The sequence below is a fragment of the Podarcis gaigeae genome (assembly GCF_964106915.1).
Source record: "Podarcis gaigeae genome assembly, chromosome: 12".
NCBI classification, from domain to species: Eukaryota; Metazoa; Chordata; class Lepidosauria; order Squamata; family Lacertidae; genus Podarcis; species Podarcis gaigeae.
Window position 1 is genome coordinate 44,725,536 of NC_139688.1, and position 26,279 is coordinate 44,751,814.

Sequence of the window (26,279 nt, forward strand, 5' to 3'; positions counted from 1 at the left end):
GCACAGACTTAGGAATCTTATTAGCATTTTCATATGAGCAAACAGTAATAAATTTGTTTTTGCAGCCATCTAAAGTGTAACCGAGTGGGGGAGTTGATGTGCAGAATTAATAAACTCTTGTAATTAGCATAATGGAAGAACACAAAACTGTAAATGTGACAATGGATACTAATTGCTGTTAAATGCCACAGGATGGCAGTGTTGCAATAATTTTGTGACATGAATTTCAAAATAGTGGCAGGCTTGGCATTTTTAGAGTTATGTGTGTAAATATCTTGGTTAGATGAAGATACAGACCCTGAACTGAAAGAAAAAGGGGAGAAATTATGCAAAAATGTATGCCATTGATCACTGTGTGCTTTTGTGGTTTCCAACACATTATCTATTGACTGAAATGTTTTGATAAATGAGTCTTAGTGAAATGAGTTGTGTTGTGCGAAGATCATGGCATTTGAAATAAAGCTGCTTGATTGAGGATGCAAAAGTATAATGAACATAGTCCAAAATTATAAGGAAAGCTGGTAGAGGTATGTTGTGTTCATAAACTGGGAAAATATCAAATACTGTTATTTTTTGCTCTATAAGACTCACTTTTTCCCTCCTAAAAAGTAAGGGGAAATGTGTGTGCATCTTTTGGAGCAAATGCAGGCCGCAGAGCTATCCCAGAAGCCAGAACAGCAAGAAGGATTGCTGCTTTCACTGCGCAGTGATCCCTCTTGCTGTTCTGGCTTCTGAGATTCAGAATATTTTTTTTTCATGTTTTCCTCCTCCAAAAACTAGGTGCGTCTTGTGGTCTGGTGTGTCTTATAGAGCGAAAAATACGGTATATTAGCAGCTTTATTCTGAATATCCAGTTTTACCAGGGCATTGTCGTATCAGCTTGTCTAGATGGATCTGCAAAGAAAAAATAGTTGGCAATCTACATACAATAATAATTATACAAGCTGGTTAAGCTCACTTTTGCTGTATTTTGAACATCCACAAAAATGCATGTTAGGAAACTAAACTGCTTGGTGCCCAAATATCTGTAAGCGTGCCTTCTCCAATACCAGGCATTTCAGTCTTTAAAATTGGTGGCAAGGGGAGGAGCCTCTGTTTGGGTCCAGGTCAGGGTTCATAAGTGGGGAGGGTATAGAAAGACCTTCTCTGTGATGCGGCCTCAACTTTCAAATAATCATCATCATTGTGTCTCCCTCATTGTTGGTTTTCAGATGTCAATTGAAAACATTTTTATTTATACAGGATTTTGCAGTTTCATAATGGCATGTTTAATCCTTAGCAGCAATGTGTGACTTCGTGTTTTATTTTAGCTTATACGTCGTTTTTCTTCATATATTTTTGCTTTTTAAAAAATTCAGAGAACATTTATCCAAAAGTTACAATATAGTTACAATACATTTTCAATCAATATTTTTGCTTTTGTGCTTGCTGTATATTTTCCTGCAATCAACACAAGATAATATCACCAAGGCAACTATCTGTAAACAAACAATAAACATCCATAAGAATGGCAAAATGTAGTTTCTGTCCCAAGGAGATTTTACCTTGGACAATTGCAAACGTAGGAATAAAGAGTCCACATGTGATATACCAGTCGTTCAGTGCTTGGAAGTCATTCCCTTAATCAGACGACAAACTGAAGGACATGGTCCTCTTTCTAGGCTCCTCCCGATGGAAACATGCAGATGGGACAGATACACCCCTGCTTTAAGTCCTAAATTATGAGTATTGCTTTTAACTCTGTAATATGTCTTCTCCCTCATAATTTTAAGCACAGACAAAACCAAAACTTTCTCTGTGTGCATAATAATTTTCCTTTTTTTGCTGTTTTTCATTCACAGCATACAGTACCTTCTATATCGTGGGCTTAATATTATCCATGCAGATACCTTTTGTTGGATTTCAGCCAATAAGAACAAGTGAACATATGGCAGCTGCAGGTAATAAAATTATTATTATTTTATATATTAAATTTACCGTATTTTTCCGCCTATAAGACACCCCCATGTATAAGATGCCCCCTATTTGGGGGGACTCTGATTTAAGAAAATGGGGGGAAATCTTTCCATGTATAAGACGCCTCCAATTATTGGACATTATTTTTTAGGGGAAAAACCCCAGTCTCAAACACAGAAAAATATGGTATGTTGTCTTACAGCAACGCCTCAAGGCAATCTACAGTAAAAAATATCGGATCCAGTGCACCTCAGAAAATCCCTAAATAAAAGAACAGTTTAATGCATTGAAAATACTCACTGTGAAGGTGTTACTCTGTATCGTAATCAGTCACACAGACACTATTTTGGCTGGTAACCAAATGACAGCCAAATGTGGCATATTTGAACTAAAAGGATCCACAAGAGAATTGGAGTTTTTGTTTACTTATGGGAGCAGAGTATTGAATGGCGTACCTCACTGAAGGGCAAAATATAAGCAGTTAAAAGGATGGTAAATATATTCCTCTCCTGTTTACAGTCCACACCCCCTTGACTTCCTATGCCATGAAAGGATAATTAAAATTAATGTCCTTAGAGTAAGGATTGAAATGTTGTTTGAGAACTTAAACCAAGGTTGTCTTTCTTTAACCAGGTGTATTCGCACTGCTGCAGGCCTATGCTTTCTTGCAATATATGAGAGACCGGCTTACAAAACAAGAATTTCAGACCTTGTTCTTCTTGGGTATATCTCTAGCTGCTGGAGTTGTATTCTTGAGTGTCATCTATTTAACGTATACAGGTAAATCATACAAAAGAAATGCTTTTCAGTGGCAAATAGAGTTTCAGATAAGCCTTGAGTAATCCACAAGATTCAATGAGCCCTTCAGGCCTCCCAACAAATTTGCATGATGCAAAAGAAACTTCAGCAACCTTATTTATAGAAACAGCATTTGGTGTAATACCTGGCTTTTTGCACCCATTTAAGCATTTTCAAAGCAGCTTGCTTTTCTTTCTTTTTTTAAGGACTGATTTAGTATTTCCTTCATTTTCTATTAGTTTAAAACAAAAAATGGTTGTCCTTCTTGAGGGTCTTTCTCCTTTTGAAACATGTGAAAAGTAGATATTGATCCAAGCCTTTCTAGAAATCCATAATAATGCTCATCTACTAACTTAAATTGTTTTGTTGTAATTTTCAGGTTACATTGCCCCATGGAGTGGCAGATTTTATTCGCTATGGGATACTGGGTAAGTAGGAATAGAAACAGCACCATACATTTAGGCTATGCTGAGTGGGTGACAGGTTTTATCCATTTCAGACAAACCTCCTGAACTATGGTCTACTGTTATGAGAAAACCTTGAGCTTCCATTTGCTATTTGAAACAATCTGCAGTTTCCCATTAAATCCAAATACCAGCAACTCTGACTTAACGCAAACTACAGTGAGTTCATTCAGTGGCTTCATGCCTTGGTTTCATTTGAACAAACCGTTGCTCTCTGTATTTGTACATTGAGAAACTTCTGAATTGTTCCAGATGACAAAAAGAAGCATTAAACTTCCTCCCCTCACAGGTGAAGAAAAAGGGAAAGTGTTTCAGAGTTTATTTTTATATTTTTGCTATATATGTTGTGTACATCAGTAGTAGAATTATGCTTAGCTGTGAGTCCTGGAAGACCTGTTCCCCGCTTACACCCCAGTGTTCAATTGCATCTGGCCAGAGTTTTCCTCCACTCATATTTAAGCTGCCTCCCAGCTGTTTCCTCACCCTAAGCTCTGGAGTATATGAGAGACCCAAGCAGGCGAGGGTACTCAGGGCAATTGTGTCAATGTCCGGAGCCATTTGGATGTTCCAGATGTTGGTCAGGGCTTCAATCAGCCAGAAAATCCCCCAGAAACCCATTGGATTCATCAATCTCTTGAGGGCAGACCCCTACCTCTACAGAGGGGGAAAGGTGCTGAAAATCTAAATCTCAACAGGAAATGATCTGACCATGATAAGGAACATGTTAGTATTCCTCACTTCTTCACCCTCTTCCTGCCCAGTTGAGAAAAAAGGTCCAGAATGTAGCCTGCCGTATGCATTGGGCTGGCAGTCTGAGGGTCCTCAGCAGCACCTCTGAGACCAGCTCAAGCAGGGAAACTGCTGGGCAGAAAGGTGGGCAGATTCCCCCCACAACTGGACAGAGAGTGTGGAGAGAGATGAAATCTCTATAGACTACAGCAACTCCCCCTCCCCAAACCTCAAGTCTGTCCTGATGCAGCACTGAGTACCCAGGGGGGCACAGCTAGGTGAGACCAACCCCACCCTATTCGCCCACCCAGGTTCCATTGCTGCAGGACCAGATCAGCCTCCTCATCCATAACCAAAGCATGGATGAGGGAGGTCTTGCTGAGAGCCATCCTGGCATTCAGCAACAGCAGCCACAGACCTGAGGTCTGGCTGATAGCACAGCCTCAGTTCCCCAGGTTGGAGAAGGGACTGGCACATGGCTCAGTTACTAACGGCTTGTGCTGTGTGCCCCCTACCCCTAAACAGGGATGTGCATGATCATTTGATCCACACACTTTGTTCACACTTTGTAATGTGAAGCTTTGTAATGAGAATTGGTTTTTGGCAGTTTCTGGGGTGAAATGAAATGCATTTTAGCTAAAAATAAATAAGTAAGTAAATATTAAACTGCATTTTTAAAGGTGTATTCAGAACATTACAAAAATAATTGAAGAATGTTCAGTAGTCCTCAGTTGTACTATCTTTAGTAGTTTCGTCACTTCAAAATAATTTGAACTGAATTTTTTTTAAACAAGGTATGCGAAAATTCACATCCCGATCATTGCCTCTGTGTCTGAACATCAGCCTACAACATGGGTTTCCTTCTTTTTTGATCTACATATTCTCGTGTGTACTTTCCCAGCAGGGCTGTGGTTCTGTATCAAAAACATCAATGATGAGAGAGTCTTTGGTAAGAAGAAGTAACCATCTTTTCAGAACTAAACTATGAGCTTTAGCTGAAATGCTGATGCCCTAGTTATTAGCTTAGATTCATTACCTTAGTTTACTGCTGTTACTTCAGTGTTGGGTTAAATGTATTTCCTCAGGAAGTAGATATAATGTTTCTTAACGCGATTCCTTTTGGTTGAGCTTCCTTTTAGAATGGTTTATACTGAATGCTTCCACTGAATATACAAATAGAACCTTCTCACTAAATGGCTAATGTAATTTTATGTATTATTTCATAAATTTACATACCGCTTGATTGTAAGGGGGAAACCCTCAAAGCGGTTTGCAAAAAATATTAAAGAATAAAATGATAAATATGATTTATGGTAATTTAACAGATAGACTATTCATCAGCAAATACACTCTTCAGTTATTTTAGATACTTTTGTTTGCAAATTCATGACTCTACTCATATTATGGTGAAATTCCAGTGATTCCAGAGGTGAGACTTGGTTGGTTTCAAATTGGGGGGGGGGGGCTTTCCATCACTGTAGTTACAGGTGATTTAAAAATGGGCATTGCTGTAGTTAGCTGCTTCTGAAGTTATACCTGTGTTTAGTTTTCACAAGCTTTCCACCAGTGTAGGGTTTGTATTAGTATGCCTTTTAATCCAGTGCAAGAAAATTACTTTCTTCAAATTAATTTGTAAAAATGCTATTAAAATGCTGCTTGTGAGAACTTTTAAAAACTTCTTTCTCTTCTAGCTTTAGTGCAGTCAAGTTTCAGGAGTTCACAGAAACTTTGTGGAGTAATTTATATTTGTCCTTCAGATCTTAGTAAAGTGAGATGTCTTTTAGCAAGATAACATACATATTGATTTGGTTCTGATTAATTCTCCATGTTTTTTTGATAAACAACTGAAATCCCTTTTTAAAGTTCAGAAATATAAAATATAATATATTTCAAAGGTAGGTTCAATTCTGTGCACACAGCAGATTTTAGGAATCTGTAAGCTTCTTCAGGACGCAGGTGGCGCTGTGGGTTAAAGCCTCAGCGCCTAGGACTTGCCGATCGAAAGGTCGGCGGTTCGAATCCCTGCGGCGGGGTGCGCTCCCGCTGCTCGGTCCCAGCGCCTGCCAACCTAGCAGTTTGAAAGCACCTCCGGGTGCAAGTAGATAAATAGGGACCGCTTACCAGCGGGAAGGTAAACGGCGTTTCCGTGTGTGGCTCTGGCTCGCCAGAGCAGCGATGTCACGCTGGCCACGTGACCCGGAAGTGTCTCCGGACAGCGCTGGCCCCTGGCCTCTTGAGTGAGATGGGCGCACAACCCCAGAGTCTGTCAAGACTGGCCCGTACAGGCAGGGGTACCTTTACCTTTACCCTTTTAAGCTTCTTCAAGTGTACAGTAATTGTGCTTATTTCTGAAGTGGATAGTAATCAAGATTTTAAAATGCCCTATAGTAAATCTCAGTGTCTTTCTTTCTCTACAGTGGCTCTGTATGCAATCAGTGCTGTTTACTTCGCTGGAGTGATGGTTCGTCTTATGTTAACTTTGACTCCAGTAGTCTGTATGCTGTCAGCAATTGCTTTCTCCAATGTTTTTGAGCATTATTTGGGTGATGACATGAAGAGAGAGAATCCACCAATAGAAGATAGCAGCGATGAGGACGATAAAAGAAACCCAGGAAATCTTTATGATAAGGTGGGACTTGAAGATCTAGATGGCTTCCGATTTTAGATATATTTTTTTAAATAAATGAATCCACATTAAAAGCAAAAAACAGAGAGAGCAAAATGGTTGCATGTGTAGTGCTTCTGTTCTGGCCAAGGGGTTCTAAGTACTCCATTTCTCCCCCTTCCCCCAATTTTTCATCTCCTTCCATCAGTCATTCTCACTGAGCATGTGCGGTCTTCATTGGCTTTTTCTGGGGAAGCAGCGGACACACTACTGCTCTGTCGCTGCTACATTTAAATGTTAGATAGCTTTCAGTTCCATCCCTGGGGACATTTTAAAATAGGCTCTCACTATCAAACAGTTCTTTCTACCCTTTATAGATGCATCTCTCTCCCTTTCCAGCCATTCTGTTCCATTCCCTTTCACACTCGGTTGTCAATTGTTTCCTTTCAGTCTCACAGTGGGATTGTTTTGGAGGTTCATTCCTTTGTTTGTTTTGACTAAAGGTGGGGGTTTTTTTAGCAGCATACCTTTTAGCTGCTGCTTCCTATCTGCGCTAGTGATGCAGGTTTTTGTACATAAGCATGGCTACAAAAAGACTTTAACCCTTTTTACAAGGGGGGATGTTGCTTTCCAACTTTTACAGATGAACTGAAAAATGTAAGGAAACACAATCTCATTCATGCAGCTGTTAAATGTTAAATGCCACCCCACTACCACACACTGTGGGGGGGGGGGGACACACGACTGTTTTCGTTTGAGATACATCAAAAATTACTAGTGTGCTTTTAAAAAAAAAAACAACCAGTAGAAGACAGCTCCTGACATCCCTAATAAATAGGCATTTGTCTAGCACATAACTTGGAAAACAACCCATGAGGGAAGGTTCTAGAAATGTGGCTTTATTGTTGAATACGGGGCTTTTAAACCCTCAAAGCCTGGCATAAGCTGAAAGGCCCCAAAATTCTAATTTGTTTTTGTTCAGGCAGGTAAAGTGAGGAAACACATATCCGAACAGGAGAAAACAGAAGAGGGTCTTGGGCCGAATATCAAGAGCATTGTGACAATGTTGATGCTCATGCTGCTGATGATGTTTGCCGTCCACTGTACATGGGTAACTAGCAATGCCTACTCCAGTCCCAGTGTCGTCCTGGCCTCTTACAATCATGATGGGTAAGGCGCCCCATTTTGTATGCATCTTAGTGTGAGTTTAATGACTGTGTGAGAATGGTTAGGAATGCAAAACACATCACGTGACACATTGGCCTGACCCTTGTTCTCCATGGACTCGTAGCTTCTGGCTTGAACTACTGCAAATTTATAATGCCACTGAGGCTGTTGGCTAGTTGCAGCTAGTGCATAATGCAGCAGCTCAACCACTCACTGGGATATCTTATCACCATCATGTTATGCCACTGCTGGAAGAACTGCACTGGCTGCCAGTTAGCTACCGGAATTCCAGATGCTGGAAGTGATGTGCAAAACCCCATACAGCTTGGGTCCAAGATGCATTTAAAAATCACCTTATTACTTCAATACACAACCAGTCACTGCTCTCTGCGAGAGCATCCTGCAGATACCCTCCCACCAGGAGGTTCATTCTGAAGGATACAGGATTTGGGTGTTTAGCATGACAGCAACTACCCTTTGGAAGTCCCTTATGTTACGTATCAGACAGACATCATCTCTTGAATTTTTGGCACATATGGAAGACTTCCTTTTTCAACAAGCCTTTTAAGTGGAGATTTTTATCCTAGTTTGTACTTTTGGGATAGGAAATTGCTTTTATATATGAAATTGCTTTGCATATGTTTTTATTTTTCCTTTTTAAATTATATTTCCTTTTAAAGTTGTATCTTTTCCTCACAAAAGTGACCCAAAACAATTTACATAACCAATAAACAACTTTGTATAACCACTAGTGAAACCTATAAGCCCAACCATACAGATAAAGACAGGTCTTGCAGATCCCGCTTCACTAAAAGAGGCTACAAATAGGCTACAAATATCTGAAACCCTTTATTCATTCAATTTAAGATGCTTTATAGGAAGCAGTTCATAAATGGAGTAGAATAAATAAGATCTAATCAAAGTGAGTCTGCTTTCCGATAAAAACTTTCTGGGGTTTTTTCTGTTGCAGCACCCGAAACATTTTGGATGACTTCAGAGAAGCCTACTATTGGCTAAGACAAAACACAGATGAACATGCCAGAGTAATGTCTTGGTGGGATTATGGCTATCAGATAGCAGGAATGGCAAATCGGACTACTTTAGTTGACAATAATACTTGGAATAACAGCCACATAGCCCTGGTATGTAGTGGTACTTCTGTTTATTGAGAACTGGGTGACAGAACACGTGGCTCTAGATTTATAAACAATTACATTTTAATATATGCTGAAGATTGTTTTCCATTATGTTGCTGTATTTTATGCCTTAACTCCAAGATCATGTTTGAGAAATGTTCATTTTCTAGGTTGATGGTGATATCTGATAACATAGAATTTGAAACAGAAAGCAGTGTTTCAACCTTTATTCTCAATAAACATGACCTTATCCTGTTTATATCCACAGCCTGTCAACTGTGTTAAAGGACAATGACCATTATCACTACTCCCTTTGGACTCCTCTTGCTGAGAGGAGCAGCAGGGGAAGAGTATATTCTAATGGGGCTATAGCTGTCTTCATAAAAAGTGGCCCGATTTATATAATAAACCATGGTTTATGACATCTTAACTGGGCCAGTGACTACAAAAATATGTGCTGTAGTGTTGCCACATACTGAACGTAACTGAAGTTTTAGGCTTGAAAGATATATAATTATAGTGTTTTATGTTTTATTTTATATTTAAGTTGTGTTTATACATATTTTAAGCCAACCACCGACTCTCGTGTATCTTTTAGTTAAACTCGATGCTACGATTATTTCAGTTCTATATTTCACATTGGATGAAATGACCTCTAATAACATGGGCTAATGATATATCTTGAATGGTTGGTTAATAACTGCTTTTTAGACAAGAACGCTTGCAAGTTTTAGAAATAACTCTCTTTATTGCAGGTAGGAAAAGCTATGTCTTCAAATGAGACAGCAGCTTATGAGATCATGAAGAGTCTGGATGTGGATTATGTGTTAATAATTTTTGGAGGTGTAATTGGCTACTCTGGTGATGATATCAACAAATTCTTGTGGATGGTGAGGATAGCAGAAGGAGAACATCCTAAAGATATCAGGGTGAGTTGAAATATAAATTGCCCCCCCCCAAAAAAAAAACCCTTTAGTAATTATGTTAGTGCTTTTGGTACAATCTATCAAGATCTTCTAATTCTGCCACACTTCTATTGAGAAATTTTCCTGATATATTCTCTGGATTCTAGGTACTTCTCAGTAGAGCTATAATTAGATGACATCCTAATAGTCGTAGTATTTTATGTAATAAATGATAGTATTTTATGTTGAGGGATTGCTTCAATCAGGCCTTATCAGACATTGGTGCCATATCATAATATACCTGATAAGATCAGTAGTAAGTTGAAATGAGAACAAATTGTGGTCTTCCCTTATGGTTCTTCCCTTTATAGTTCAAATTGGGGGAAATAAAACACAGTAAATGGACAAAACTACAAAGATTCACAAAATGTTTAGGGGTATGCAATACCCCTGCATCCCCCCAGAAAAAAAGCACTGCTTATGGATGTTCAGAAATGTGTCTTTCTTGGTGACACAGCTGAATATTCTTACAGTTGAATAATCCAATCATTCAATTTCTGAATGCTTAAGTAATAATTTGCTACTGTACCCCCCTCAAAAATCATGGTTACAGCCTGTATAGAAAAAAACAAGATTGAGCTCAGTCTGTGAGAGTTAAGTCAGTTTATTTGAAGTAGAAACCAGTTACAGCACCACTTTATTTCCCATATTGTGGCAACATGCATAACACTAATTGTATTTCCTTTTTCTCCCTAAAGGAAAGCGACTATTTTACTCCACAGGGAGAGTTTCGAGTTGATAAAGCAGGCTCTCCAACCTTGCTAAACTGTCTCATGTATAAAATGTCATATTACAGATTTGGAGAAATGCAGGTTAGTGAAATTTTGCTATCTTAAATGTTTCTTTTGGGGGGGGAATGTAGGCCACTTAATTCGGAAAATCTCTAAGCAATATGCGCAATATAATTATCAATAAGAGTTAAAATCGGCAAAACTTTAAAAATTAAATACAGTGCTAGTTTTTAGAATATAGTTTAACTAACCTGTGTATCCCTCAAATAATCCATAGGGTTGTGTAGTCTTCCATCAACAGAAAAAGGATTGGGATGGTCTTCAGTGATTCTCCCAATCCTTTAGAGCAGATTGACAGGTGGCTATAGGTGGGAAGGGGAATAGTATCAACCTGAAGAGTGCTTCAATCGCTGTTTAGTTGATGGGAGACTTACTGGATCAAACAGCCTTCTATCAAGATCCAGTGAGGGGAACCCATTAGTATAGTATTATAGTACTTTAGTGCTAATATGATAAAATAGCCAAAGGGCTAAGAGGGAAAGGAAGTGGGAGTAGAGGTCAAATATGCTCTGAGCTCTTGTAACCCCAGGGTTAAAGGATCAGGTGGGTATTAACATCTGCATGGAGTTTTCGTTATAAGTAACTAGGAAGAGCTGGTTAATATGAGCTTATATTACAAAGTTAAATAAAGGGCAGACAAAGGAATGTAATTCATTATCTGTTATATTTCTTATGTGAAAATTGCCGTTTCTAATTTTTATAATGAAAATTGTAGATTTCACAGTACATGCTTCTTCTGTGGGCTACAAGTTTGTATAATATGTATTTTAAGCTAATCTTTGAATTAATATTTTTTTAAATGCACATGCTATAGGCCACTTTGTGGTTTTCTTAGAAAAAGAAATAAGGCATTTTTAAATTTAATACATTTAAGGGAAATGTCTGGATGGGGTAATCTGGAAGTTTAGCTTGGGTGTCAGTGGTATGACTCACAACTCTGCCTTTCAATCTGATCCCAGGGAGGTGGTGTAAAATCAAAACTGGTGCTTGGGGGCTTTTTTGGTATTGGATGTAGCTGAACAAACCATTAGGGGAACCAGATGACAGATGTAGATGTGTGCATCCTCTTTTGGATGAGATCAGAATATTGTAGCAGCAGGTGCACAACTTGAGAGTTGTCTTGTGAATGTAGCTCTCATCACCAAGCACCTTTTACCAAAACCTTCCCAGAAGAAATCTGGCATCCCATTACTTACAGGCTTGATGACAGTAATGCAGAGGTTTTCAACCTTTTGGGGTCCACAGCTCCATTTTTTTCTGCAGCACTCTGGAGCCCAGTTATGTCACCCCTTGCCTGCAGAGCCGGCAGCCCCTCACTTTTTGAACACGCTCCCTTGTGGAGTGTTCCCTTGGCCTCCTCTCTTCTCCTCTCTCCTTTGGAGTCCTCTGGGCAGCCACTGCTGCCACCCCTGGTCTCTGAGCTGCCCCCCTCACCCCAAAGAGAGGTGCCTCCTCACATTGCCCCACAGGAGCTTAGGAAGCACCCCCAAGCCAGCCCCAGAGGCACCATTTGCCTGGGGAGCTTGTAGCCAGGGCTGCTGCAACCTTTGGGAGGCAGAGACGCAAGAGGGCATCAGAGGGAGGTGGAAAGGAAAGGGGGACTGAGGCCAGTGGTGCCTGCAGCACCCCACGGTGCCACAGCACACTGGTTGAAAACCACTGCTGTAATGTGTTACTCCAACAGGGACTGCTGGAGTTCTGAAGGTAATAGGAGATAAAAGCACACAACAGTGATCCTTTACCAACTCCCACTGGTATCAGTTGATTTAAATGTTACAGTTTTATACCGCAGTGTATCAATTTGAAGTTAAGGGCCCCATTGCAATATTCTGTTGTAAAACGTATGACAACTCATATATATTTTAGAACTTGGAACACTGGGAGATATTTTTCAAAGTAGTACTTGGATTGAGTTCTGTTCACAGGATTGCATTTTATATCTTCAACCTAATGTGTGACATTAACTTTTTGTAGCTGGATTTTCGGACACCTCCAGGATTTGATCGCACACGCAATGCTGAGATTGGCAACAAGGACATTAAGTTTAAACATTTGGAAGAAGCCTTCACATCAGAGCACTGGCTTGTTAGAATATATAAAGTGAAACAGCTAGACAACAGAGAGACACTGGATCATAAGCCTAGGCTAACCAACATTTTACCAAAACAAAAGTATTTGTCAAAAAAGGTGGGTTCCCAGTGAAGTATCCCTATGGAGGTTCATAGTGTTACACAAATTTACCAACTAACTATATGATTTAGTTTTAGCCAGATGCAGAGAGCGTTTGTATCAAATATCAGACCTGCCTCATGGTAACCATGGTTAACTAACACTGACAAAGCATGTGAGGGCAACTAGATTCATTGTTGTGCTAATTGGCAGGCTGTCTCAGAATCTCTTGAAAATCCCAGCAAAGTGTAACAGAGTACTATCCAAAATACGTAAGTAGTGTTTTAGTAACCATGGCAGCTCACTGAGTAAAATGTGAAAGTGTCTTTCTGAAAAGTGATACCTAGAAATTTCAGAATGACTTCTTTTTTTGTGTAAAACAATTAAACCTGGAGCTTTTGTTGACAGCTTGAGTGTCTGGCTTACTCCTTTTGCAATTGTCTTACACAGGTTTTCATTTTTAAAGACTCATTTTTGTGTGCGCGCGCTCCTCTATTGAATATAAAAGTGTTCAGGCATGGAAATAAAATCCTTTTAAACAAACTCCCCCTTTTTTACATGATTCCTTGCAAAATAAATAGAACCTTATAGACAGGCAATGTTTAATCTTTTAGGAAGGTCACTTCAAGGGCAGAGTTGTATAGAGTTAAGGGCTGATTATATAAACTATTGACATTGTTGGATATCAGAAAAGAATTCAAAGAGTAAATTAATTAATAACTTGATACTTGAGTAGCAAGGACATATTCACACATACCCATGTAAGCCACCAAAGGTGTTTTCTGGCTTCTACTTCTATGCACAAATGTTTTCTGCTATACAGTATTTACTTCCCACTTGTCTTTTGAGATCTCCCAGTTTGGTGCTCCTGGCTTCCTGCATGTACCTATTATGCAGGTGTACAGAAGCATCTGCCAGGAAGAGGTAAGCTGTGCACATTATTACACCAGGGGTTGGCAACGTTTTTTGAGGCCGGTCCAGTCCACTCCCCGGCAGATCTCTCAGTGCATGCCCGCTCAAGCTATTTCCAGCGCACTTCCAGGATGGATGAGCGCCCGTGTGCATGCACACACACTATTTCCAGCACTCTTCCGACCTGGAAGTCGGTCCCCACAGCGAGAAAAAAAATGGCACCGCAGGAGGAAAAAGCATGGAATCTCCACGCCAATCCACAAAACGACCATGGGCCAGAACTGGCCCATGGGCCTTAGGATGCCGACCTCTGTCTTACACCCTTAAAAATCATCATACATACATAACACAAATCATATGGTAGTGACATGTTCACGTTGTGTTTAAAAGCATGGTATAAGCAACATATGAACACAATTGGCAATAGTTGCGAGGTTGGAATATCAGTGCATTATCATACTATGTGAGTTGTGTTTTTTTTCTGGCATTGTAGTCATACATGTTTTGGAATGAGGTACTGAGAATTTTCAGATTCAATGTTACAGATATTAGTTGCACTTGCTGTACGTTGACATGTACCTTTGCAGCAAAAAATCTTGTCCTCATTTTTGGAAGTCTTAAAATGAGCAAATCACCTTTCTAGTTTTGGAGATATGAGTGTGGATGAGTCAAGGATGTGGGGCTTAAAATAAGCGATAGCGATATGCAACTGCAAGTCTTTATATTAGTTTTTTGCTTCCAGGAAAAAGGTCAGTTCAAAATTTCCCCTTCCCTTTGAGAGTGTAAGGTAAAGTTGCTTTTAGAATTAAGGATCTAAATTGTACTGTACCCTGCATATAATGGCCTTATAGTCTAACTTTTTGATGTAGTGCCAGAATAGTTGTGTCCCGGTGATAAAGGAAATGACAGCCATATTTTTGTCAGTATATCAGACCCCAGGAAAAGTCTGTTACCTGTCTTGCCTGCCATGTGGCAAGCAAACCTTGCTTTAACATATAATTATCACGTCACTGTGATGGCTCCCACTAGCTCAACTATTTTGTAGAATCCACCCCAAGGTTAAAATTGCTTAAAATATTTCTGGGAGGCACAATTGTAGAAGGAAAAATGGATGCTGTGTTTGTCTACCTTTTATTTTAAAAATACGCTTAACACGAAGTACTAAACAGAAACCTACGTTAAGGGGTGTCGACTAAATGTACATAGAAAATAAATTTATGAAGTCAGATTGTTATTTGTTAAATTTAGATACTGCCCTATCTCAGGGCAAGTTCTCAAGATAACAGCCCAGTTTCTTTAAAAGATTAAAGTTCGGTTTTTGAAAAGGTATTGAGTGTTAAAGGTTATTGTGAAACCAGCAAAATGTCAAAAATATGGAGAAGAGCGTTCTGTAGCCCTTATGAAAATTTACTGCAAATCATCTACAACTAAGTTTTACCTGATTTAGGCAATAATTTTAAACACACTTACTGGGGGGTAAGTTCCACTGGTTCCACTGAGTACAGTGGGACTTGTCTCTGAGAAAACATGCATAGGGTGGGGCTGTTAAAAATTTCAGATTCTTAGGCCTGCCAGTCTCCTAGCCCTGACCCCAAATGCAATATTTAAATATTCTAGAGCAATGCAGAACTTGATGTAGTCACTAGAGCATTGTAAGTAACTAATGCACTATTCTGTTTTTCTTTTTAGACTGCCAAAAGGAAGCGTGGCTACATTAAGAATAAACTAATTTTAAAGAAAGGCAAGAGACCCAACAGGAAGACAGTTTAAATACACTGTACTGATTGCTAATATTGAAGCAGTTGTCCTTGAGATAACCAGTCTTTGCCTTTAGCTCAAGTCATGTTTCACAGCAACATGAGGGTACAGAACCATCATTGGTCCAGATTATTGTACAAAACTTTCAGGCAATGTCTGACTTTAAATTTTTTGGCTTATTGAGAACAGCTGTTTTAGATTTGTATCGTGGAGCAAGACTGAGCTGCTGTCCAGGTCTAGCAGCAGATTTTTTTTTTTGACTTTTTTAATTTTACTGGTACATATTATCCTTCCAATTGATTGAATTTGGACTGATTGCACCAAAGAGCCCTTTAATTCGGTCCTTGGCACATGCATACTTGTCGAGATTTTTTTTAAGTAGTTGAGCTGAACAGCAATATCTTACTGGAATGGTGAAATGTATGAATTGACTAGCCTTGGTCTGACACTTTCAGGAGTGTGGATATTTTTATATTCAGCTACTAGGACTCCTTTAAAGGTATTTATTTTACAAGACTTCATGAAATGTACTCTCCTCTTGCTGTATGTTGTGTGCTGGACTGTAAACCAAGCTGCAGTTTCACTAATCACCGGACAGATTATATAATTGGATTATGCAACTTGTTTTGAGAAGAGGTCTTGCTGCCCATATGCAGGTGTATTCTTGGACTATATAGGGCAAATCTTGTAGGTAGATACAAGGGCTAAATTTGTATCTTAAATCAGACACGACAGTAATGAATGCTACTGAGCACCCTAGCACCTGGTGTTCTCAGATTTTGCTTGTTTAGCTTCATATTTTCATTAAACCATAATTTGGCCTGTTAGGAGATGTTTTTTGACAAGTATCCAAAGTCTTTCTGTGGCTACTGAAAGGCAGATGGTTTATAAACCTGCCTCCATTTTCACGGGGTTGTGGAAATGACTGGCTTTTCTCCATATTTTTATTTAGTGCTTCAGTTGATGGGAAACTTTTTGCTTGACTATGTGCTTTGTCTTTTCTATTTTATTAAAAAGACAATTATCAAGTGCACTAAATTATGGAGACTGAACACGTTCACTTTCCAACTATAGGAAACCTTACAGACTTGAACATCCTTTAGTTATTTTAATAAAGTTAAATGTGTTTGGGGGTATGGCTCACCTGACAGCCACAGGACATAATTTCAATATAGTAAACAGCTTATACCAGATGTATTGGTGTAAAGCAGAATAGTATGTACCTTCCAAACAAAACAAAAAATTATCTATTGCTCAGTGAGAATGTTACTGCTGACTTTTCTTCTCAGATGTATAATTTTTATTTGTAAATTCATTTTTGAGTAAAGAGGTTATTAAATCAATAATGCAGTGGCAACATTTTCACAAAATAACAATCTGGATTTCTGACCCTTTGTCATTGAGATTATATTACTTTGTTGCTTTCAAGCTCAATGCAGACCCGTTGTTGACTATAGGGAAAAATAAAGTTAAATCAAGTTTTGTGTTAAGTGGTTGGCTGTTGTTCCTTTTTTTAATTATCTTACATTAAGCTTTGCCAGTTCTGCTTATGGACTTGCTTACAAATTCTCTTGCGATGATCTACCCTTTGCCCAGTCACTGAGGGAATAGTGTTCTTTCCAGTTGCTGTCTTTCTGCTGACAGAAGGATCCGCAAAGCTTTCTAGTATGCAACGTGGATCAAGGCAATCTTCAGCTATTCCCAACCCCCCAAAAAATTAGCTCTGGTTGAAGTTGGTGGTGGAAGGCCTGCAAGCGATAGGGGGATTTGCCAAACATTGCCTCAAAATCATGTACCAGGCAAAGAGCTTTCTATCAGCAGAGGGCCACTATTGGAGACAACCCTTCATGTTCCACAATATAACTTAAGCTGGGTTTGGAAAACAGAGGTTTAAACCATTTGCAAGTAATAAATAAGCTTTATGCTTGCAGCCTTAATCCTTAACACTGATCTAGTACATCTCATATTTATGGTACATTAAATTTGGACTGATACCTCTGGTTTACACTGGCTTCCTTATGGGTTCTTGTACCCAGTACCACATTTAAATTCTGAGTTTCAGTTCTAGTGGGAAATTGGTTACTTTTTTAGTACAAGACTCCAATCCAACCTTGATACCAAGTGCAGATCTGTCCTAAAATCCAGACTGTTGTTACTTGGAACAATTCATTTTTCTATAGTGGTCTTAAGGGTGGTTGTTTTTGCAGGATACGGCTGCAAAACAACAGCTTTCATACTCCTCTCCATTTTTTGATAGTGCTGCTCTTACCTCTCAGGTCATGGAATCCATCTAGGATCTTAAAGGCCTCCATATCCTTTGTGCAGTTGTGTTGCTGCACCTACTGCATTTGAGCTAAACTCTGATCAAGAAAAGCAGGAGACACAAAACGCTCTCACACAGAAGGCTCAAATCTTGACCGGAAACAGCACTTTTGAGAAGCATTTCTGGGCCTCCTAGCCATGTTTGCAACAAGCAGCAACATGTACAAAAACCATCCAGACTGTTACTGAACTCACTCTCCCGTCAATCCTTATATAGTCACAACAGCATCCTCCATCCACAAGCAGGGAGGGAGCCTCAAGGTCTCATACTTATAAACAGCCTGGTGAAGATTCCTCTGCACAATCAATGATCATGGAACACTGAGCATTGGGGCAGGGTCAAATGAGTATCCTGACAAAGGATGTCACCGGTTAAGTACCCTGAACACAAACCTGCCACACTGAAAAACTTTACTGCAAGCCCTCCTTAAGAATATGCAGAGTGCCTTTCCTTTCCTGTTCAATTGCCAATTTCTGCTGTGGCTTTTATATATTGTTATAACCTGTCCTCAAAACAGCCAAGTAAATCCTCTTTCCTCTATAATAGCCATCAATTTTGAAATATTTCCTTCCTATATCTCTGGAGTAACACTTTGCCTGAGAAAAACAGACAAACATGCACACATTCTTCCCTAACATGGCCTTGAACATTGCTGTCTGACATCTGGCCCCAATAATAAACAACTCGGCTTCACTAGTGCTGCATGCAGAGGGTGAAAATGAAACCCCTAGATTATTATTATTTTTTAAATAAATATATAATATACATCCCCCCACACTGCCAATCTCCCATTGTCACCCACCACTCACATTTCGCCAAATTTAATCCTCAATTTTACATACAGCCAGCTCAATAAACAATCCCTCTTTCTTATTCTCTGTCTGAAAGTCTCAGAAGCCTTCAATATGGTATACACTGTGGTCGATACTGTCCCTTTCACTCTTCTTATTTCCAACTTCAAGCTTGGACTTCCGTGATAGCGCGAACGGGTAATGGCGGATTCCCTCCGAGCTCCGGAGGGAATCGGCTCCGTCGAGGACGGGTCTTGCCGTGCCGGCGACACGGGGACCCTTAAAAACCGCAGGCGCGGAAGCCTGCGGACCTGGTAACTCGGTGGGCACTGTCAGGGAACTGCCATCGGAGTTAGAGGTGCTGGACAGGCTCCAGCAGAGTAGGAGAGACTCTGCAGCAGAAGCAGGAACCAGCAGGGGGAGTGCAGGAGTTACAGCGGAGGGGAGGCTCTCAGACGCTTCTAGTGAGAATAGTGAAGAGGTAACTAGACCCCCTTTAGGAATTCCCTCCCTTCGCCGGAAACTGTCACGCAGAGAGTCACGAAAGCGCATGTCCGTCAAACAGCTTTTATGTTGGCGTAAGTTCCGTAGACGCCCACTGTCAGATTCTACCAGCGACTGACGGAGTCATGCTTTTGGGGGCTCCGTTAGTGCCTGGGTTTGGATGACCGGCCAAACCCCAGCGGGATCAAGCTTTTACGCACAAGCAGCTCATTATCCCATCACAGCAATCTGACAGTCTCCGAAAGCTGTTTGTGCAAGCAGAGGGCATCATGAGTGAACCAGCAGGAACCGGGGCAGCTGGAGCTGGAGCAGATCCAAGCCTGGAAGAAAGGTACAGGGCGTTGGAGGTCCAGCTCGCACTGCAAACGGCGAGGCTGGAGGAGAGGAGGGCTCAAGATGCAGATAAGGGGAAAACCACCCCACTTGCCAGAAGGGTGCCTGGATTGGTGCAGAAATTTGGGGGGAATCCCAGGAACTATCAAGCCTTTAGAACAGAGATGCAATATGCTCTCAATCTACTGTTTGATGACTTCCCCGATGAGAACTCTAGAGTGGCGTACGTGATTGGCCATCTAGAGGGAGGGGCGAGGGACTGGGTTCGCCCCCTGATGGCAGCCAATAATGAAATCTTAAAGGACACAATGAAGTTTTTTCGCGCCATGGACTTGATGTTTTCCAGCGAGATTGAGCAGGGGATGGTGCGCAGGGAGTTGATGGCTTGTAAACAGGGGAGCCGATCTGTACGTGAGTACTGGACTGAGTTCACCATGCTGATTCATAGACTGGGGTGGAACCTTGCTAGTGAACCTATTCAAATGCTATTTGAAGAAGGTCTCTCTCCGGCAGTGAAAGATGAACTTTCCCGGGCGCCTAGGGCGGAGTCTATGGACCAGCTGACTAAATCAGCGCTGTCCATAGGAGCACGCCAGGAGGCTAGAGCTTTGGAAAAGCGGGAAGGAAAGGGGGAACGTTGGAAGGACTTCCGCATTCCAGAGATTCCGGAGCAGCCTTTCCCGCCAGCAGAGCCGATGGAACTTGGAGCAGCGCGCGCGCGCACAGTTTCAAACACCAGTGAAGGGCGGAAGAAGGAGGGAAAGAGCGGCAAGAGATGCTATCTCTGCCAACAGCCAGGTCACTTTGCCAGAGTCTGTCCGCAAAGGAAGGAATGGCAAGGGATGGCAGGAACTGTTGGGGGGAAGGAGGAGGATGAAATGAAGGAGCAAGTAAAAGCCAACGCCTGGTTGCCAACATCAGGGCACAGCAGCCAGGCCAGGGAGTAGTGAATGTGCCCACGCCGGAACCCCCAAGACCAGCACTTGTGATAGAGGTGTTGCTGGAACTGGCAAACGGACACCCACTAAAGATAAGAGCGCTATTGGACTCAGGTAGCTCATGTAATTTCATGAGTAAGGAGTTTGCAGCTGAGCACCAGATACAGACTATCCCATTAAGTAAGCCTTTGCAGGTTACCACGATTGATGGGAGGGAGCTGTTGGGAGGAGAAGTGAGCCAACAGACTGTACCAATGATAATGAGGGTGGCACGGCACACAGAACTGATAGCGTTTAACGTAGCCACCCTGGGAGGAGCCCCTATTATCTTGGGAATGAGCTGGCTGGCACTACATGATCCGCTAGTAGGCTGGCATCAGCGCGTGGTTTCCTTTGGATCAGCACATTGCCTAGAACACTGCAAGGAGGGAGAGGCCCAGGCAGGCAGCAGGGCCACTCTAGCAGGGGTGGAAGTGATGGACAAGGGGAAGGTGCCACCACAATACGCTGACTTGATTGACGTATTCAGCGAAAAGGAAGCGGATAAATTGCCCCCGCACAGACCCTTTGACTGTCAAATTACCTTACTCCCAGGAGCACAATTGCCAGTGGGGAAGCTGTATGCAATGTCAGACAGTGAGATGCAGGAGTTAAGGGAGTTCATTGACAAGAATCTCAAGAGAGGTTTCATCAGAGAGTCACGAGCGGTGGGGGGCAGTCCAGTGTTCTTTGTGGACAAAAAACACACGGGCAAGCCCAGACTTGTGTGTGATTTCAGGTCCCTGAATGCAGTGTCAGAACCAGTGACTTTCCCTATGCCTAGAATTGATGACATTCTGACACAGGTGAGAAAAGGGAAGATTTTTACCAAGCTGGACCTTAGGGGGGCATATAACTTGATACGTGTGAGGAAGGGGGATGAGTGGAAGACCACTATGTTCACCCCCTTGGGGGCGTTTGAGTACCTCGTTATGCCTTTCGGATTACAAGGAGGCTCCGCCTGTTTTCAATCATTCATGAATCACGTCCTGGGGCCATTGCTCTACAAGAACTGCGTAGCGTTCTTAGATGACGTCCTGGTGTACTCAGAGAATGAGGAGCAGCATGTGCGAGATGTAAGAGAGGTACTGAGCAAACTGCGAGAAAACCGGCTGTGGGTGAAACTGGAGAAGTGTCAGTTTCATACTAGGGAGGTGGAATTCCTGGGGTACCGGTTGTCTGACAAGGGATTGGCCATGGATCCCAGCAAGGTTCAAGCGGTACTGGAATGGAAAACACCAAAGACCAAGAAGGACGTGCAAAGGTTCCTGGGGTTCGGAAACTTCTATAGGAAGTTCATCAAAAACTTTGCCCATTTGACCGCGCCCATCACAGATTGTCTTAGTAGCAAAAAGAAATTTGTTTGGACGGAAGAAGCGCAGCGGGCGTTCGAACGCCTAAAGCAGGCGTTTGCGTCGGAAGAACAGCTTCTGCACGTGGATCTACAACAACCAATGAGAGTGGAGACTGACGCGTCAGACCGAGCAGTGGGGGCCGTGCTTCTCCAGCCGGGAAAGGATACGTCGGAATGGAGACCGTGTGCATTCTTTTCGCGGAAATTGAACAAATCCGAGAGGAACTACACAGTGTACGACAGAGAACTGCTCGCCATTCATGAAGCATTTCGGAAATGGCGGCACTTGCTGATTGGGGCGCAACACAAGGTTCAAGTCCGAACTGACCACAAAAATCTGGAATATTGGAGAACAGCCCGTGTCCTGAACCAGAGACAAGTGCGATGGGCCCAGGAGTTCTCCAAATTCCACTTTGAGATTCGTTACGTGCCAGGTTCAGAGAACGTGAGAGCGGATGCCCTTTCCAGGAAACCTGAGTACTTAGAGGGGGAGGGAGCGCCTGAGGCAAGGCATGTAATCTCCGAAGACCGCTGGGTGTGTGGGGCGGCATTGGTGGGGCAAAGGGAACTGATGGAAGGTACGGAGAACGATGAATACGCCCAAGAGAAACTCAGAGAACTCAGGAGGACAGAAGAGAACACAGGGGGATTTGAAGAAAAGAACGGGGCGTTGTATTACAAAGGGGCACTGTACATACCAGATGGGGAACTGAGGGGCAGAGTACTCAAGCAGTTGCATGACAGCCCCACAGCGGGACATTTTGGACAGCACAAAACCATGTGGTTGGTTACCAGGGAGTTTTGGTGGCCCAAGGTGAGGGAGGACGTGCGGGAATATGTTAGGGGTTGCGACAGGTGTCAGCGAGCAAAAGGAGAGAGGGTGGCGCCAGCGGGGCTATTACAACCCTTACCCACGCCAGAAAGGCCTTGGGAGGCAGTATCCATAGATTTTATGACGGACCTGCCAAAATCCAAAGGCAAAACAGCTGTTATGGTGGTGGTAGATCTATTAACCAAAATGTGTCATTTTATAGCCTGTTCACATGCGGTTACAGCGGAGGAGACCGCCAAGTTGTTTGTAGAGCATATTTTCAGGTTGCATGGCGCCCCCTTGAGGGTGGTCAGTGACAGAGGCAAACAATTTACTTCCAGGTTCTGGAGGAAACTTATGAGCTTACTGCAAGTAGAACTCAATTTCTCCACTGCCCGACACCCAGAAACTAATGGGCAAGCGGAAAGGGCAAACGGCATTTTGCAACAATACCTGAGGTGTTATGTAAAGGACAGAGAAAATGATTGGGTAGATAAGCTACCGCTGGCCGAATTTGCCTACAACAACGCGGAGAATGTGTCCACAGGGATGAGTCCTTTCCTGGCAAACTATGGGTGCCATCCCCGGGCATTCCCAGGAGAGGGGGGGGAGAGATGGAGCGTGCCGGCAGCGGAACATTTTTTTGAAGAGATGGAAGCGATCCACCGTCAGCTTCAACTTAACTTAGAGAGAGCCAAGGAAGAATATAAGAAGCAAGCAGACAGAAATAGGAGGGAAGGTGAAATCATAAGGGTGGGAGACCGAGTGTGGTTGTCCACCCAAGGACTACCGTTCAAGGGTGGGAGTAAGAAATTGAGACCCAAGAAATTGGGACCCTTTGAGGTCATACAGCAGGTCAACCCAGTAGCATTCAAACTCAGACTGCCCAGTCACATGAAATTACACCCAGTATTTCACAGGTCATTACTGTCGCCGTACCGAGAGGGACGTGAGTGGGGGGAGCGTGAGAGAGAGGCCACCCAAACGCTCGTGATAGAAGAGAGAGAGCGCGACATGAACGTGGCAGGAATCATTGATTCCAGGTGGAAGGGGAATCAGGTGGAATATCTGGTAGAATGGGAGGGGGAAGTAGAGTCGGAAAACACTTGGGTGCCAGCAGAGGTAGTGAATGACGAGATCTTAATAGAAACATTTCATCAGCGTTTCCCAAGAAAACCGCAACCCGTGGCACGATTTAGAAGGGAACACTTTGGGACCACCGATGAGGAGGGAGAGTTTGAAGGGTTCCCAGAGTCAGGGGTGGGTGAGGAAGCTGCCTCCGACGAAGAAGAAGAAGACGGGGAGAGAGATGGGACGCCGTGGCTAGAAGTGTTTGAATCCTCTGATGACGAGGATTGCTCTTTCAGGGGCTTTCCGCCCTCACCGCCAGTGGGAGAGGAGGCGGGAGGGGGTGAAGGGGGGCCTGGGGGGGAGGTGGATGTCAGGGAACTGCCATCGGAGTTAGAGGTGCTGGACAGGCTCCAGCAGAGTAGGAGAGACTCTGCAGCAGAAGCAGGAACCAGCAGGGGGAGTGCAGGAGTTACAGCGGAGGGGAGGCTCTCAGACGCTTCTAGTGAGAATAGTGAAGAGGTAACTAGACCCCCTTTAGGAATTCCCTCCCTTCGCCGGAAACTGTCACGCAGAGAGTCACGAAAGCGCATGTCCGTCAAACAGCTTTTATGTTGGCGTAAGTTCCGTAGACGCCCACTGTCAGATTCTACCAGCGACTGACGGAGTCATGCTTTTGGGGGCTCCATTAGTGCCTGGGTTTGGATGACCGGCCAAACCCCAGCGGGATCAAGCTTTTACGCACAAGCAGCTCATTATCCCATCACAGGCACCTTAAGCGCCCTCCCCGACCCGCGAAGAGCCTTTTTAAAGGCTACGGAGTGGACTGGAGAGCGGCGCGGTGCTGAGAGTTCATCGCTACCTCGGCGGAGCGAAGCCGCGAGCCATGACCGAAGAGCACTGTCTTTCTTCCTGAAATTTGGACTGAAACAAGCAACCCGTGAGTAAAATGAAATTTCGGCACTAAAGTTTTTATCCTTGAATTCGAGTACGATCGGGGGACGTGTTAAAAAGGAAGTCCACACTCCCCCCCCCCCCACCAAAAGTTTTAAAGCAAGGAGAGGAGCATTAAGGCGGAAAGACTTTGGTGTTTAAACAGATAACTTTTACGAATTGGACTAAGAAGTTACTGTGCTGGAGAGGAGGAGAGAGAAATTTCAGAAGTTTTTCTTTTCTGGTTAACCCCCCCCCTTTTTTTGGGAACCCGGGAGCGCCCTGCGTGTGAGCCCGAGGAAAGAATAAAGAGTTTGACAGCTGTCAAAAGAGCTGTCAAACGGCTGGCCAAGGCCTGGAACTGTGTTACAAATATCTTTTTGGATTAAAAGTGTTACAATAAAACTGAATTGACTGGAAACAAAGTAATTCTGAATAACAAAGTAACAGACTGTTGGAAAAGAATTATGATGGTAATCCCCCTGGAGGAAACTAAAGACATTGCAATGGCTGCTGAAGGAAAATTACTGGCAGAGATAGAGAAAATGTTTTCTTTTGTGGGAATTCTACAAGAGCAGAGTATGGCCATGAGTAAACAGCTGGTGACCTTCAATCTTAAATTAAACAACTCTGTGGATGGCATTAAGCGAATGGAAAAAAACTCTGCAGCTGCAGAAGAAGAGATAACTTTGGAACATCGGGGAAAAAGAAGAAGAAGGAGAAGAGGAAGTCCAGGTGGAGAATATCAATCCAGAGCCTGTAACCTTTGGGAACAAAGGAAACAAAGAAGATGACCAGTGGATTACAAATCTGCAAAAGGAGAGAAAGTTAAAAGAAGAAACCCCTGGAATAACTGGAATATTGGACTATAAAAGAACAAATAAGTATATTGGGGACTTCTTCTTCAGGCTGGAGCATGGGAGATTGGTGGATCCTGGGCAGAAACTGTTTCTGACTGATTTGGAAGGAGGAAAATATGAGGGGCTTGTGACAGAACTTCCTCGAGAAGAGAGGGCCAACAAAAAGGAATATCAACAAAACTGGTGGAGAGAGACTAACTGGGGCTTAAGGGCCTCTGATGTGAGGAATCCGGGCTAAACTGTCTTTTTTTTCTCTTTTGAGGACATTGGTTTGGGAAGGGACAGGAACCGGGCCAGGGGGGGGAGGGGAGAGTAGAGTAGTAAGAATCTGAGATTTTGAATTGAAATATTATGATCTTTGGTTTAACACAAGAAGGGAGGAATTCGTGGGAGAGAATTTGGGCCGACCTTAGAAAAAGGATTAAATGTGTAAAATTGGATAAGTAAAACTGGACCAAGTAAAAATGATAAATTTTAAGAAAAGATAAGAATAGTATTTAAGAGATGAGAGGAAATAACTTGCTGAGATAATTAATGAAATTGGAAGGTGGGAAGGGGGGTGTGGGGAAGTCAATGAAAGAAGGCAACGAAAGTAAGGGTATGAAATTTGAGATGTTTTGTTTTGTTTTTGTTTTTATGTGTGTTTGTGTGTTAAAAAAAGTTGAAAATTCAATAAAAATTTATATTAAAAAAAAAAAATATTTCCAACTTCAAGCTTGAAGGGGATAGGCTGATGTAATCTCAACAAAATCCGTATTTCCTCTCCATCCTGCCCCCTAAACTAATAAATTTTCCTACAGTCCATCCTGCTGGTCCTCAGTTCCATTACATCCAACTCCACAGTTTATTCTCTTCTGGGTGCTTAACAGACAGTC

At 42.4% G+C, this 26,279-nt stretch overlaps 1 protein-coding gene across 2 annotated transcripts in view; it reads left to right on the forward strand.

Moving 5' to 3' along the window:
- The window catches only part of STT3B (STT3 oligosaccharyltransferase complex catalytic subunit B), a 259,595-nt gene that overhangs the window by 27,189 nt on the left and 206,127 nt on the right, over positions 1-26,279 (forward strand). The window contains exons 6-16 of one of the 2 annotated variants that reach the window (XM_083705760.1): positions 1,842-1,940; positions 2,590-2,736; positions 3,134-3,182; positions 4,742-4,896; positions 6,365-6,576; positions 7,535-7,722; positions 8,690-8,861; positions 9,611-9,784; positions 10,519-10,632; positions 12,586-12,798; positions 15,382-16,940. In XM_083705760.1, coding sequence (XP_083561886.1) covers positions 1,842-1,940; positions 2,590-2,736; positions 3,134-3,182; positions 4,742-4,896; positions 6,365-6,576; positions 7,535-7,722; positions 8,690-8,861; positions 9,611-9,784; positions 10,519-10,632; positions 12,586-12,798; positions 15,382-15,462 — 1,604 coding nt within the window. In that variant the 3' untranslated portion in view covers positions 15,463-16,940. Of the gene's footprint in view, positions 1-1,841; positions 1,941-2,589; positions 2,737-3,133; positions 3,183-4,741; positions 4,897-6,364; positions 6,577-7,534; positions 7,723-8,689; positions 8,862-9,610; positions 9,785-10,518; positions 10,659-12,585; positions 12,799-15,381; positions 16,941-26,279 lie in introns of those variants that run through there. The other variant, XM_083705761.1, reaches the window with a different exon arrangement.